Source organism: Morus notabilis, unplaced genomic scaffold (assembly GCF_000414095.1).
Source record: "Morus notabilis unplaced genomic scaffold, ASM41409v2 Scaffold2693, whole genome shotgun sequence".
NCBI classification, from domain to species: Eukaryota; Viridiplantae; Streptophyta; class Magnoliopsida; order Rosales; family Moraceae; genus Morus; species Morus notabilis.
In genome coordinates this window covers 164,929-177,239 of record NW_010362811.1, presented here as the reverse complement: position 1 = coordinate 177,239, position 12,311 = coordinate 164,929, and the positions used below count along the sequence as shown (strand labels likewise).

At 37.5% G+C, this 12,311-nt stretch overlaps 2 protein-coding genes across 2 annotated transcripts; one reads left to right on the top strand and one right to left on the bottom strand.

The window, feature by feature from the left end:
* The first annotated feature begins 571 nt into the window (after positions 1 to 571).
* On the top strand, positions 572 to 5,104 carry LOC21389060 (zinc finger CCCH domain-containing protein 55). Its single transcript, XM_010102947.2, has 9 exons — positions 572 to 1,890; positions 2,003 to 2,194; positions 2,915 to 3,094; positions 3,179 to 3,276; positions 3,431 to 3,691; positions 3,790 to 3,934; positions 4,099 to 4,294; positions 4,393 to 4,425; positions 4,537 to 5,104. Exons 1-7 carry the CDS (start codon positions 878 to 880, stop codon positions 4,271 to 4,273), a joined length of 2,064 nt encoding a protein of 687 aa, XP_010101249.1. The 5' UTR covers positions 572 to 877; the 3' UTR covers positions 4,274 to 4,294; positions 4,393 to 4,425; positions 4,537 to 5,104.
* A 5,027-nt stretch (positions 5,105 to 10,131) lies between these two features.
* LOC21389058 (glucan endo-1,3-beta-glucosidase) lies at positions 10,132 to 12,078 on the bottom strand. The gene is made up of 2 exons (XM_010102945.2): positions 11,829 to 12,078; positions 10,132 to 11,183 (listed from the first exon to the last, which is right to left on the bottom strand). The coding sequence occupies exons 1-2, from the start codon at positions 11,917 to 11,919 to the stop codon at positions 10,249 to 10,251; spliced, it is 1,026 nt and encodes a 341-aa protein (XP_010101247.1). The 5' UTR covers positions 11,920 to 12,078; the 3' UTR covers positions 10,132 to 10,248.
* Between the last annotated feature and the right edge of the window lie 233 nt (positions 12,079 to 12,311).

The following is a 12,311-nucleotide window of genomic DNA, read 5'->3' as shown; positions in this document are numbered from 1 at the left end:
ATCTTCCGTTAAAAAAAAGAAGAAACATTAAAATTATACATTTACTCTTAACATCAAATTATGTGTATGATTATAGCCTTTCTTTTGGTCTGTTATTAGCGTCCCTCTCGTCAATTTGGAATTCATTGATATTTCCTCAAAAATTCATATTTTTTTGTAAGGAATTTCACTATATATAATTTATGACCTCGTTTATTTTATTAGTTTAAATTATAATTCAAATTTTTATTACATATTTTATCTTATAAAAATTTAAATTCAAATTACAATAAATTTATATACTAAAATGTCAATAAATATATTAATTTTAGTTTATTATATTAAATTTTTTATTAAATTCTCCGTAAGCTTCGTAATTTTTTATTAGTGATATATTTGTTGCATAAAAAAAAAGAAGAGAGAGGTGGGGCCATGGGCGGGGTAGGGCCCTTTTGGATTAGGGTTTGTTTCACTTTCTTTATACTAAAAACAATAATTAAAAAGAGAAATGATGAAAAAAATACACTTGTCCGTGAGTATAATTATACTGTATATCTATGCAATATCCAAATACGACTTCTCATTTCTGCTGTTGACAATTACCCCTTTGAAGTAGATCTGAAATCTACCACTCTTCTTCAAAGAGAGAGAGAGATTACAGAGAGAGAAGACGAAGATAGAGATAGAGAGAGAAACACTCACAACTCTACCAGAACAAGCGAGACCCGCTTGTTTAACACTTGAAAACCCTACTCATACTCACTCTCTTTGGAACTCTCTTGTTCGACAAATAAAAAAAAAAAAAAAACCCACAACAAAAAATAGTACCGTTTCTCGCTCTCCTTCAGCGGAGAGCAGTAGAAAAGAAAAAACCCAGAAAGAAAAAAGAAAGACAGCCATGGATTCTTACGAAGCTACAAGTATAATCTTCACAAAGATTAAGAGTGTAGACCCAGAAAACGCTTCGAAAATCATGGGGTACATTCTGATACAGGACCTTGCGGAGAAAGATTTGATGCGTTTGGCGTACGGCCCTGACACCCTCTTGCACTCGATGGTTTTGAGGGCCAAAATCCAGTTGGGACTTTCGTCGAACACTTCGTCTACACCTTCAACTCCTTCTTCTCCTTCGCCTCTCAACCCCATCGCCAGACCTTCGAGTAACAACAACAACAAAAGCAACCCGTTTTCGCAGTCTTCGCCGAGAGTGGTAATCCCAAATGGCGGTTTCGATTTCAAGAACCCTTCTTCTCCGTCGTCGAATTCCCCTTCGTGGCCTCTTTCTGGGTTCTCAAACAACGGCAACCCCATTAGCCCAAACGTCCGCCCTCCGTCGATTCCGTTGCAGGTGTTCTCCAACCACCACCACCACGACGGCTGCGACGGCGGAGAACTCATCGACGAGAACCAACTCAACGACTACCTCTCGTTCCTCAACGGCGCGGAGGATTTGGCGGTCGATCCGCGGATGGAATTGGGCCACGGCGTCCCAGAGTGGGCCGGGGACCACTCCGTGAATAATGGCGGCGACGCCCATTTCCTCCACCGGAGGAGCTTCTCCGCGAGCGACGCGTCGTTTGGGTCCGAGGATTACTGCGGTGGTGGGTTCAAGCCTTGCCTTTACTTCGCCCGAGGGTTCTGTAAGAACGGGAGCAACTGCAGGTTCGTGCATGGCGGCGGCGGCGGTTTCGGAGATTCCGCCGAGGGCTCCGTCATTGTCGGCTCGCCGAGCGGCAAGTACGATGGCTTTGAACAACACGAGGAGATAATGAGGTTGAAGGCCGCTGCTCAGGCTCAGCAGCAACAGAGATTAGCCGCTGCTTCTCAGTTGATGGCTGGAGTGTCGCCGTCAGTGTACAACAAGTACATGAACTTTCTCTTGCAACAGCAACATCAAAATGACCCCCAGAGGTATATTAATCTTATTATCTATTTCTGCTGATTACTTTGAAATGTAACGAAACCCCTTTTTGGGAATGGTTACGGATAAGTTTTTTTTTCTTTTTTTTTTTCTGGAATTTAGAGCGGCGGCGGCTGCGGCGGCGGCGCTCATGATGGGGGATGAGCTTTACAAGTTCGGGCGGTGCAGACAAGAAAGGAATGAGTTTTTGTCAATTGCTTCTGCGGAGAAGATGAACTCGGCCTCAAGACAGATCTACTTGACATTCCCAGCTGAGAGCACTTTCAAGGATGAAGATGTTTCGGAGTATTTCAAGTAACATACTTTTCCCACTTTTATTCAATTTTCGCCGAATTCGCATTTCTGGTATTTCGGATCAAGTCTCCATTGCATCACCAGTGTTAATTAGGTTTGGAAAGTCTTGGCATTTTAGGACTTTGACCCATGTTTTTAATTTTCAATGAAGCCTTGGGAAAATGCTTTAGCTTTCCTGTTCAGATGACTTCTTCAATCTTCATGTTCCTAGATTAATGCATGTTTAATTATGTTTTGACTTGCTTGTTTGGTAAGTGGGTTTGCAGCTTTGTTTCATTTTGTGCCTAGTAATGTTTCTCCATAGTGGGTTGGCACTTTTTTTTGACACCAAGTGAAAGCTTGTACCATTCCAGCGCATTTGCAATTATTGTATCAATAAAATTGCAGTGCTAGTGAATTGTTAATGATTTTGCAGAAAAATTGAGTGACCTGTGTTTTTTAAAGTACGCAGCTTTTTGACATATGCATATAAAAAACAACAGTGACTTTTCACTGTTTTGTCTATGTGCCTCTTAGATGATGCTCAAATTTGATAACGATGGCACTACTTTTGGGGCTTGATTGATTGTTTTGGGAGGGTACATACTTCTTAGGCGATGGCGAACTTTGATAACAGTGAGACTGTTTTTGGGGCTTCATGCCACCTATTGATACTTGATTCGACATATTATTTGCTGTCATTGGAATTCAAATTGAATAGTTTCTTCTTACGTTTTGAAGCAAGTTTGGACCTGTACAAGATGTAAGAATTCCATACCAACAGAAGCGAATGTTTGGATTTGTTACGTTCGTCCACCCAGAAACTGTGAGGTTCATTCTGTCCAAAGGCAATCCTCATTTCATATGTGATTCGCGTGTCCTTGTCAAGCCCTATAAGGAGAAGGGAAAAGTCCTGGACAAGTATGTGCTTTTACTTCTTTTGACGTCTAGGTTCGAGCCTTTTAAAAAATTCCTGTTCAAGTTATAGATTTGTGTCAACTGCAGGAGGCAGCAGCATCATCAGCAACTTGAGAGGGGAGAATTCTCATCATGTTTAAGCCCTTCTGGCCTCGATTCAAGGGAGGCTTATGACCTTCAACACGGTAAGCGTGTTTGCACAATCTTTTTCTTCACATTTAACTCGTGTCTTTCTAGAAAGAATAATGGACAACAAGGTAAATGTGTAAGTTGGAGTCTCTCTCTCTCTCCCGTGCCCTCCTCAAGTTTCTTTTACTGAATGTTTTCTTCTCTTTGCAGGAGGAAGAATGTTCTACAATTCACAGGACATTCTTTTGAGAAGAAAAATGGAGCAAGCTGAACTTCAACAAGCTATTGAACTCCAAGGGAGAAGATTGATGAATCTGCAGCTCCCAGAGTTCAAGAATGACCGTTTACACCATCATCAGCGAAGTCTCTCTGTCGGTGCTCCTGTTCCCTTACCCCCTCAATCTCTTTCTCTCACTAATCAAAATGTCATTCTTCCGTTTGATAGCATTAAACAGGAAGAAGTCACTGAAGGTTCGCTGATTGATGGACCATCATAGATAAACATGGTATTTCTAAGTTTCAGATGTAGAAGCTTTTTGGTTCTCAACATGCGTTGTTATCTTTTGCAGGCTACGATGACAGCCCTGCTGCCACCATTTCTTTGACTTCCGCAGTTGCTGCCCAGCAGCATCAGCAGGAAGAATCTTCTGCTTGCGTTCCCAATGACGGCAAGGAGCAGGTCTCTACCTCTGAAGATCTCAATCTTCATAAAAGGTATATTGCATAATAATAAGAACAACCTAGGGGAAATATCTCGGTGCCAAGCATCTTAAGCATCAGTTATGTTCAATTGCATCATAGAACTTAAAGTACTTTGTGGCGTTTGCGATTCAGCCCAAACTAAACATTTTTTATTTCCGCTTTCATCGTGAGAGCAGTGTAGAGCAGGTGCTTCCAGACAGCCTCTTCGCTTCGCCTACTAAATCCGCTGGTGAGCATATCACCGACTTCTCTACCACTGCAGTGGCTGTTAATGAAACCACCACATCTCCTAGCAAAAGCAACTCGTTGGTGCCCATGACTTCTGCTGGCAACATGGCTTCTAATCAGTGATGGTTTTGTCTAAATGCTAAGGTCTGCTTTCCATTGTGTTAACAGTTATAAGATCAGAAGGTAGGTTATTAAAATTGGGATACATGACCGACTTTTAATGTTTTTTATACTTGTAACAGCGAGAATGGCTAGCAATGGATTAACTTTTCTAGGTAAGAGCTTATTGTTCTTCCTTTACCCATCATTACAAATAGAAGGAATTTGATTAGTCTCGTATACAGTTTAATGATTTCTTTCTGATTGATTTTTTATGTTTTATGCAGAAAAGTAGAACGATAGACAAGGAAGAAAACTCTAGGTGTATAGCTGAATTATACCTACATGCATGAAAGAGTAGATGATCCATAGAGAAGATCTCAACTGAGGTCTGCACCAATCATCGTCTATACATACTGCTAACAGCAAATACATATTCCATACATAAAGAGGGACAGATGAAGTGATTTATGAATTTTTTTTTTTTTTCTTTTTTTGGGGGTAGGTTTTTCTCTCTTTTCTACTTTTGTACGCTCTTTTATAGGTTTGTGCTGGACCACAGAGACTAGAGCAGGATGAAAGACTATAATGTATTACATTGTTATCTACACATCTTTGCGTTCTTTTCTTTAGTGTCTCTTTCTTATGAGGTGAATCTAGTTGAAATTGGAGTCATTGTAAGAAAATTAGACGTACATGTAAATGTTTATCTGAGCCGCAGAAGGAAGTTTCAAAGGAGTTAAAAACAACAGAAGTACATAGGGAAAATGAGAAGGGACACTCAAAAGTGGAGAGGTCAAAGGCTGTTAAGTTTGGGTTTCTGGCCTTCATTTTTTATTAGTATCCACCAGCCCCTTTTTCTGGGTTTTTTTTTTTTTTTTTTTCCCCCCCCCCCTTTTTTTTGGTTTTTTTTTTTTTTTTTTTTTTTTTTTTTTTTTTTATAAATATTTGATCTGAAAGATCCTTTTCTGGGGTTATTGATTGTTCTTTTCATACTGTGTATATCCATTCTATCACATGACCACAGGATATTGTTTTAGAGAATAACTAGGGGTAAAAAGGAGATTTCATTGGATGATCAAAGTTCACTTTAGGAGACTCTTTTGTCACTTATTGTTTTCCAAGGCCCACATGTGGGGGGTGCGGCCAACTCTTGTCACATGGGTGCTGACATTTGTATAAAAAGTTTTATCAGATTATCACACTCCCTTCCCTTTCAGCTTATTGAAATGTTTGTTTCTGAAAATCTCTCTGTTTTATGGAAGCTGGAGCCCCATTTATTAACTTTTTTGGCAATATAAGATTTGAAACTATATATGCTAGCCCTACATGTGCTGCTGTTAAAGTGGCCCTTCAGCAACTATTGGGTATATATGATTGTCTATCTCTAGCCTTTGGAATCCAATATAGAGAAAATAATTAGCGTTTTTTTAGTACAACACACTTCTCATATAGATAGTTTTTTGCTATGCCTAATAACCTTCCCCTCCCCCCCCAAAAAAAAAGGAAAGAAAAAGGGAGTTTCTCTTGTAGTTTTTGAAAAAAAAAAAAAGGACTATCTATAGTGTTATTTTTCAGCAATCTGATTTATATTAAAATTTATTTATTCTGTATATTTTTTTAATTTAATATGATTTTAATAAGATTTAACGATTAAAAATTAAGACTACCAGTAGAGCGGATTAGTGGAGAAAGTCCCAAAAGAAAAACTCTACATTAATATGGTAGTTTAGCCTAAATGCGATACAGTTGCCATACATGTCAGGCGCTAAAAGCAAAAGGAAACGCAGCTGAAGGAAAATAATGACACTCTTAAAAGTAAGTTTGTCTAAAGAAATCAGCAAAAAGAGCAAGAAAGTTTTGGCTAAAAAAGAATAAACCAACGGTGTTATGATTTTCAACTACTCCAATCACTGCGTCCTTTTCACTCATACTTTTAACTATAAAACCAATCAGGAGAGGCATCACTTTTAATAATGAACAGAAATTTGTGTCTTATTTTATACAGTTTTTGCCTGCCTCAGTGATTCTAGCACAGGAAGAAAGATCTCTTCTGCATTATTAAAGCACCTATTCAAAGAAAATATATGCTTGCTTATATATATATATATATTGTACCACCTGTTCAAGGTAATAATTTGGACAACTTCGTGTGGAAAAGACGAGTAAGCTCAAGAGTTGAATCATGACTTCTTTATTCCATCAATGAAATAAGAAAGAAAAAGAAGAAAGACCCTACAGAAGATTATTATGTAAAAAGAGCATAATTGCTTCCAAACAAGACAAAATATGGCAATTACATTTAGCGGGCAAGTCCAAATGTACGTAAATTTACTGTTGTTGGGAGTGAAATTTGGGCCTTGTTGCCGGAAGAGTACCCAAAAGTGTCCAACGCTTAATAAAGAAGATCACGATCAGTTAGAAGACTGACCCTTCAAACATTGGCATGCTTGATACAATCGTCAATTAGTACATCAATGAAGTCATTCCGCATCATGTACTTGCAGAGGTCTCTATTACTATTAGGGATTTCTTTGGGAAAAGTTTTAAGTGTGCAAATTATCTACATGAAAGAAAGAAAAAAAAAAAGTTTCTCGGGGGGGATAAAAAAAAATGAATTATCGATTGTTTTTTACTCTTTATTTGATAAATCTGTATCAAAAAATGTTTATTTTAATAGTAGAAAATGGTCTTATGGCTCTCACCCGTAAGGAGGCCTATCAGACAAAGTAAAAAAAGAAAAAAAAAGAAAAAGATTGGCCTCGTTCACTTCGCAGATTCGAGTTTTCAATTCGAGTTGAGATGTGATATTTTTTTAGAGCTTTTCACTGTAACAAAAAAAATTAAATGTGACATTTTTTGAGAACTTTTTACTGTAAAAACCTAAAACTGAAAACTCGAATCGGTGAAATGAACGAATCCATTGATTATAACTCATGAGAATAGTTATAGTTATAATTGGTGGTGATAATTGTCACCTGGCATCAAATAATTCCGCATCCATAGCGATGGGGGTAGTGAAGAGAGCTTCCTATCTCTCAATACATTGCAAATATCTCACACACTCACTAAACATCGATTGGACCGCTAGTACAGTGAAGAGAGCTTACACATTAGTATAAATAACTATTGCGTCAAAACAAGATCAAGTGATCAACGCACGACACGAGTATATGCTCGTTTGGCACGATGACAAACAAATATTCGAGGTTGCAGTGAATAAATTTTGAAGATCAATCGTGAAAGAAAATTTGGCAGTTGATGGTCCATTATTGGTAGGTTTTAAGCCTGTGAACTTTGGGTCCATGAAAACTTCCCCAACACAGAGAAAAAGGGTCAATCACTTTTCTTTTCCTTTTCGTTTATATAACACGAAAAAGGGTCAATCATGATTGCCACGTTTTGGTTTGGTTATGGGCCAATTCCAAAACAGAAAGCAAATATTTCCACACTGATCTTGATCTGTGTTATCAGCCTTTCTGCAGGCGCATGAAAAAGAATCAAAGCTTGACCTTTTTAGTTTCATTTTCATCTTACTATTGTTTCTTTTTGGGGATGAAACAAAATAGAATGAGCTAAGCTTTGAGTAAAAGAGCAAAGCAATGGCTCTTCTGTTGCTGTTGTAAAACACGCAAGCGAAATTCTGATTCCAATGGATGGGACTAGAGCGGAATGAGGAAAAAAAAAAACAGAAAAAGGAGAGTTTTTCACAAGTAGGGCCCAGCAAATCTATGTACCAAAATCTGTGGCCCTGATTTTGTTGTGCAACAAGGGAAAGATGCTCCACATCATGGGTTTTTGATGATCTAGCCATCATCTGTTTTTTTATTGGCTTTCTGATTTGCTTGGCCAGCTGGATCATGTAATGACAGTGCCATATCAATTTGCCATGACGTTTGCTTATATATATATATATATATAGGTTTTGGGCCAATTCTTTGAATCATATACCTCGGTCTTGCATTGAAATTAAAGGGGCCACACGAGAGAGAACTTGTGAAGTGAAAACCCAGAGTGTTTTTCTTTTGGACGACAAGGTTAAAAGGTAAGACCTAGTTTATGGATTTCTAGTTCTTGTTTGTCATTTTACTACTATCAATTTTTTTTTGACACCAAAAGTGAAGGGGGGTTTTTTTTTTTTTGGTCTCTAGAAAACCAACTAACGTTTCTAAATATTTCAAAAAGATATTTTCAGAGAACAAAACACATTTCAAACGATATTTGTGTTTGCATTTTCTATTTTTACAAACCGTGATTATATATACATGTGATTAGAAGAATATGTCAATATATATGTAAAGCTTTGTATTTTAGGTAGGTTTATTATTGCTAATAAGAATAACGAAACAAATTAATTAGGTTTACGTAGAAACAGATGCAAAAAGAGAAAGGAAAGTTAAAATCACATTTATTCTGTGTCGTACCGGGAAATCCAGGATTTTCAAGTTTTCTTGAGCCTCAAGATCACTCGCGAAATATGAAGGATAACGATGATATAAATTCTAAAAATAGACGGTTCACTATTGGGAAAAAAATGAGAAATTATTTCCTGATCACGATTTAAGTCTTCCAAAATCCAATGTTTTCTTCTTCCCAGGAGAGAGAGATAAACAGCTGGACTGCTGAAAGTTCAAATTAGAGCGCTATTTATACAAATATGAAGACTTATAACTCAACGTTTTTTCATTTTCTTTTAGAAAATTTGAAGTCATGGAAGATAGCAGCTCGAGGATCAGCCTATCACGTAAATATTTTACTTCTGCTTTCCTTCTCATATATCAATGCATAATAATATTGTCTCTGTTATTCAAAGAAAAAAAAAAATTTGCTGCAGACTTTAGAATTTCAGAATTTCGGCAGTCTTTATCTTAAAACCAGTTATATTTGGAAAATAGATATTGGGTTTCAGGATATTTCTTTTTTTCTTTTTTCTATATATGTTTACTTTTGATTCATAACGTACCAATATGGAATTGGTCAGCTGAAAAGGCGCCATCAGAAATACTAGAAGAGCTACGGAAACAGCATGAGGAGAAGACATCTAGAATCCAAGAGCTCAAGAGACAGATTGAGTCCGCGAAGCTTTCTTTGGAGAAGAGGAAAAATAAAATTCCGGCTGAGAAAATGGAAGCTTTTAAGAGCTTGAGCGAGAAATATATCGTCACGAGGGAAGAGCATAATTCACTGTTGGCTCATGATGAGGAGTTTGGAAAATAAAACAAGTGAAGAAGAAGAAGAAGAAGAATCACAATCAGTCAGTCTCATCTAAGCGCTCCAGCTCTATATGCGTTGTTCTATAGGGTAGCTGTGAAACCATGCAATATTTAAATAGGTTTCTTTTCTTTTGTTTTGCTTTATGTGTTACTTGTAGAAATCTTTGCAGTACTGTTTTCTTTTAGTTTCAATCCCCTTGCGTAAAAGTGATGTTTGTTTTATATATATTAGTCATTTGATATCTATTTTGCTGCTCAAAATGTTGCCTCGCTCATTAACTTTCTATTTCCTTCTAATCTCACTAACTTCTTATTAAGTAATGTGATCTCAAATAACTAAATCTTCTAGATGATTTAGAACGTATAGCATCTTAAAAAAAACCGACGCAGTATTTACACTTAATAAAAAAAGCGGTCTAGTCCAGCTCATTATAATACTAGGGGCGCGGTCTCCACAAGTAAATTGTCCGCCCTCTGTGTATGTGCCAAGTTAGTTTTGAAAAAGAAGCAAAATTCTGTGGTAGAATATGACCTCTATAGAACACAGTTTTGAACTGTGCCCGATTGGGTATTCGGAATCCTAAAAAAAAAAAAAATGCAATATACTATTCATAGGACTTATTTACTTCCTTAAAAGCAATAATTGCACAGATTCACTACATATGCTTGTTGTCAATTGGAATAATTGGAAAATCACTTATTTTTCATTTCCTTGCATAGAAGAAACATTGCCATGTATTGGAATACAAAGCACTTTTATTTAAGATTAATACTCTACATCTATAATTAACTGAAACTCAGTTGGTATTTGGGCTGTTTGTCTGGTGAGAAAAGACCAAAATGTTGCTCCTGGGCACCATCCTTTTGGTTCTCATCAAACATGGCAAACAAATAAGTCTCTATAGGTCCTTGAGGCCTCTTTGGAGTCCCGCCCTTCACATGAGCAATCAAATTCCTATAATATGTGCCTGCATTATTAGTGGTTGCTGCCGAATCACCCTCTGATGGCCAACCACTCTCGGACACCACAATCTTCACATCGGGTGCATTAACTTTCTCCAGAGCCGCGTACAGAGCATCCAACTGTGCATCAAATAAGTTTTGGTAGCCCGTACCATCTGATGACCCTTTTGAGTTGAACAAAGCATATTGAAGGTCAATTGAACGGTCATTAGTATAGGCAAAGTAAGGGTACACATTGGCAAGAAGTGGTGACCCATTTTCTGCCAGGAAATTGGCAATTGGCGTGATGTATCCATTTGCAGCGTCGCTAAATACACCATCATTTGGAGGGTAAGACTTGTCCAGCAAACTAGTGTCTATGGCTGTTGAGACCTTGATTTTTCCTTGTAAGCTGGCAGAGTTTATAGCGCTTTGAACGTTTTTCATGGCGGGTAGGACGTAGTTGGCCTCACCGTCACCGGGGTGGATTTCGTTCCCGACAGCGATGTACTTGAAGTTGACGTCGGAGGAGAAGGAGACTATGTTCGTCTGGACCCAATCAGAGGCGGCTCCGGCGTCGTTGAGGGATTGTAGCTTGTCCTTGGGGACATCAACGATGAGCTCAATGTTGGAGCCTTTTAGGGCTTGTAAGGTTGCTTGGTCTGGGGAGTAAATCCGCATCTTTCCAATGTTGTTGCTTTTGTATAGGTTTATCACTTCCGATTCAGTCGGCAAGTTGTTGCCGAGTTTACCGTAACAGACTCCAATGGATTGTGCACCTAACATAAGTGATGGTATAATTATCAGAATTAGTTTTTATGTTGTTATATAGCAACTCACACATTTTTTGTTTTATGACAGATTGAAAACCTAAGAGCGATCATTATGATTGGTAATATCAAGTGCTTTTTTTTTTTTTTTATTGTAGTAAATAGTAGGTTTTGTATCCTATCGAAGAATAAAATTTAGAAACTAAGCAGCAAATATTGTTTATTAGAAACATACAAGACGAAATAACAACAATGGCAGTCTGGAGAGCAGAAGAGCGCGGGGGAATTTCGGGGATTTCTGATTTTTTTGTCTAAAACTTACTATTACTTTTTAGACCCTAAAATTTGTGCTATTATTTTTTCTTTCCCTCTTAAAATATGTTATTCCTCTATTTCCGTAGTACATATATGTGTGTATGCATACTAATACAAGAACATATATAAATTATGTGATTAATTTAAGATTTTTTTTGGAAGGAAGGGATGACAATTGAATAAGAAACTGAACATGTTATGAACTTTCTTTAGCTGCATGCACGTGCTTTATAATTAGTAAAGTAATAATATATATATACAAGCAAAAGAATAAATCTCTCCTCACAATGATAGCGAGGAAAAGCCAAAGAGATCAGATTAGAGAATTTGATTTATCACCTGATATCTCCGAGCTAAGAATTAGCAACCCAAGCAGGAAGAACATGGAAGTCATGAAGGTTTTGTGATCAGTTGTTGAAAAAGAAGCCATGAAGAGGAAATAACAATTGATTAAATTCTACTTCTCAATGTTACGATGCCCTAATTATTATCTAGCTTCCACCACTTTATATAGCCAGCAGGTGTATATCTTGGAAAATTTTGCATCTCTAGAGTTTAAAATCAGCGGGTGATCCTGTACGTTTTGATCAACAAATTATGACACTCAAGCCCGTCAATCACTCCATGTGATGTGATAATAAATAATGTTACGTTGAAAATAGTCCTGAATCCTGATGGCGACACTGCAAATACATCGATGCGTGCATGAATCCCGTCGATCGAACACGTCGATTAGCATAATAGTCTTCTTGTCTGCGTCTCAAATTTCCTGCCAGGAAAAAAAAATGGTCCATTATTTTATTGGCAATATGGTCCAGAAAC

Excerpts from the sequence above, each read along its gene's own strand:
- LOC21389060 (XM_010102947.2), top strand. The coding sequence starts at position 878 with ATGGATTCTTACGAAGCTACAAGTATAATCTTCACAAAGATTAAGAGT. Across the intron at positions 1,891-2,002 it reads CATCAAAATGACCCCCAGAG|AGCGGCGGCGGCTGCGGCGG; the intron begins GTATATTAATCT and ends TCTGGAATTTAG. Across the intron at positions 3,095-3,178 it reads AAGGGAAAAGTCCTGGACAA|GAGGCAGCAGCATCATCAGC; the intron begins GTATGTGCTTTT and ends TGTCAACTGCAG.
- LOC21389058 (XM_010102945.2), bottom strand. The coding sequence starts at position 11,919 with ATGGCTTCTTTTTCAACAACTGATCACAAAACCTTCATGACTTCCATG. Across the intron at positions 11,184-11,828 it reads TCTTAGCTCGGAGATATCAG|GTGCACAATCCATTGGAGTC; the intron begins GTGATAAATCAA and ends CACTTATGTTAG.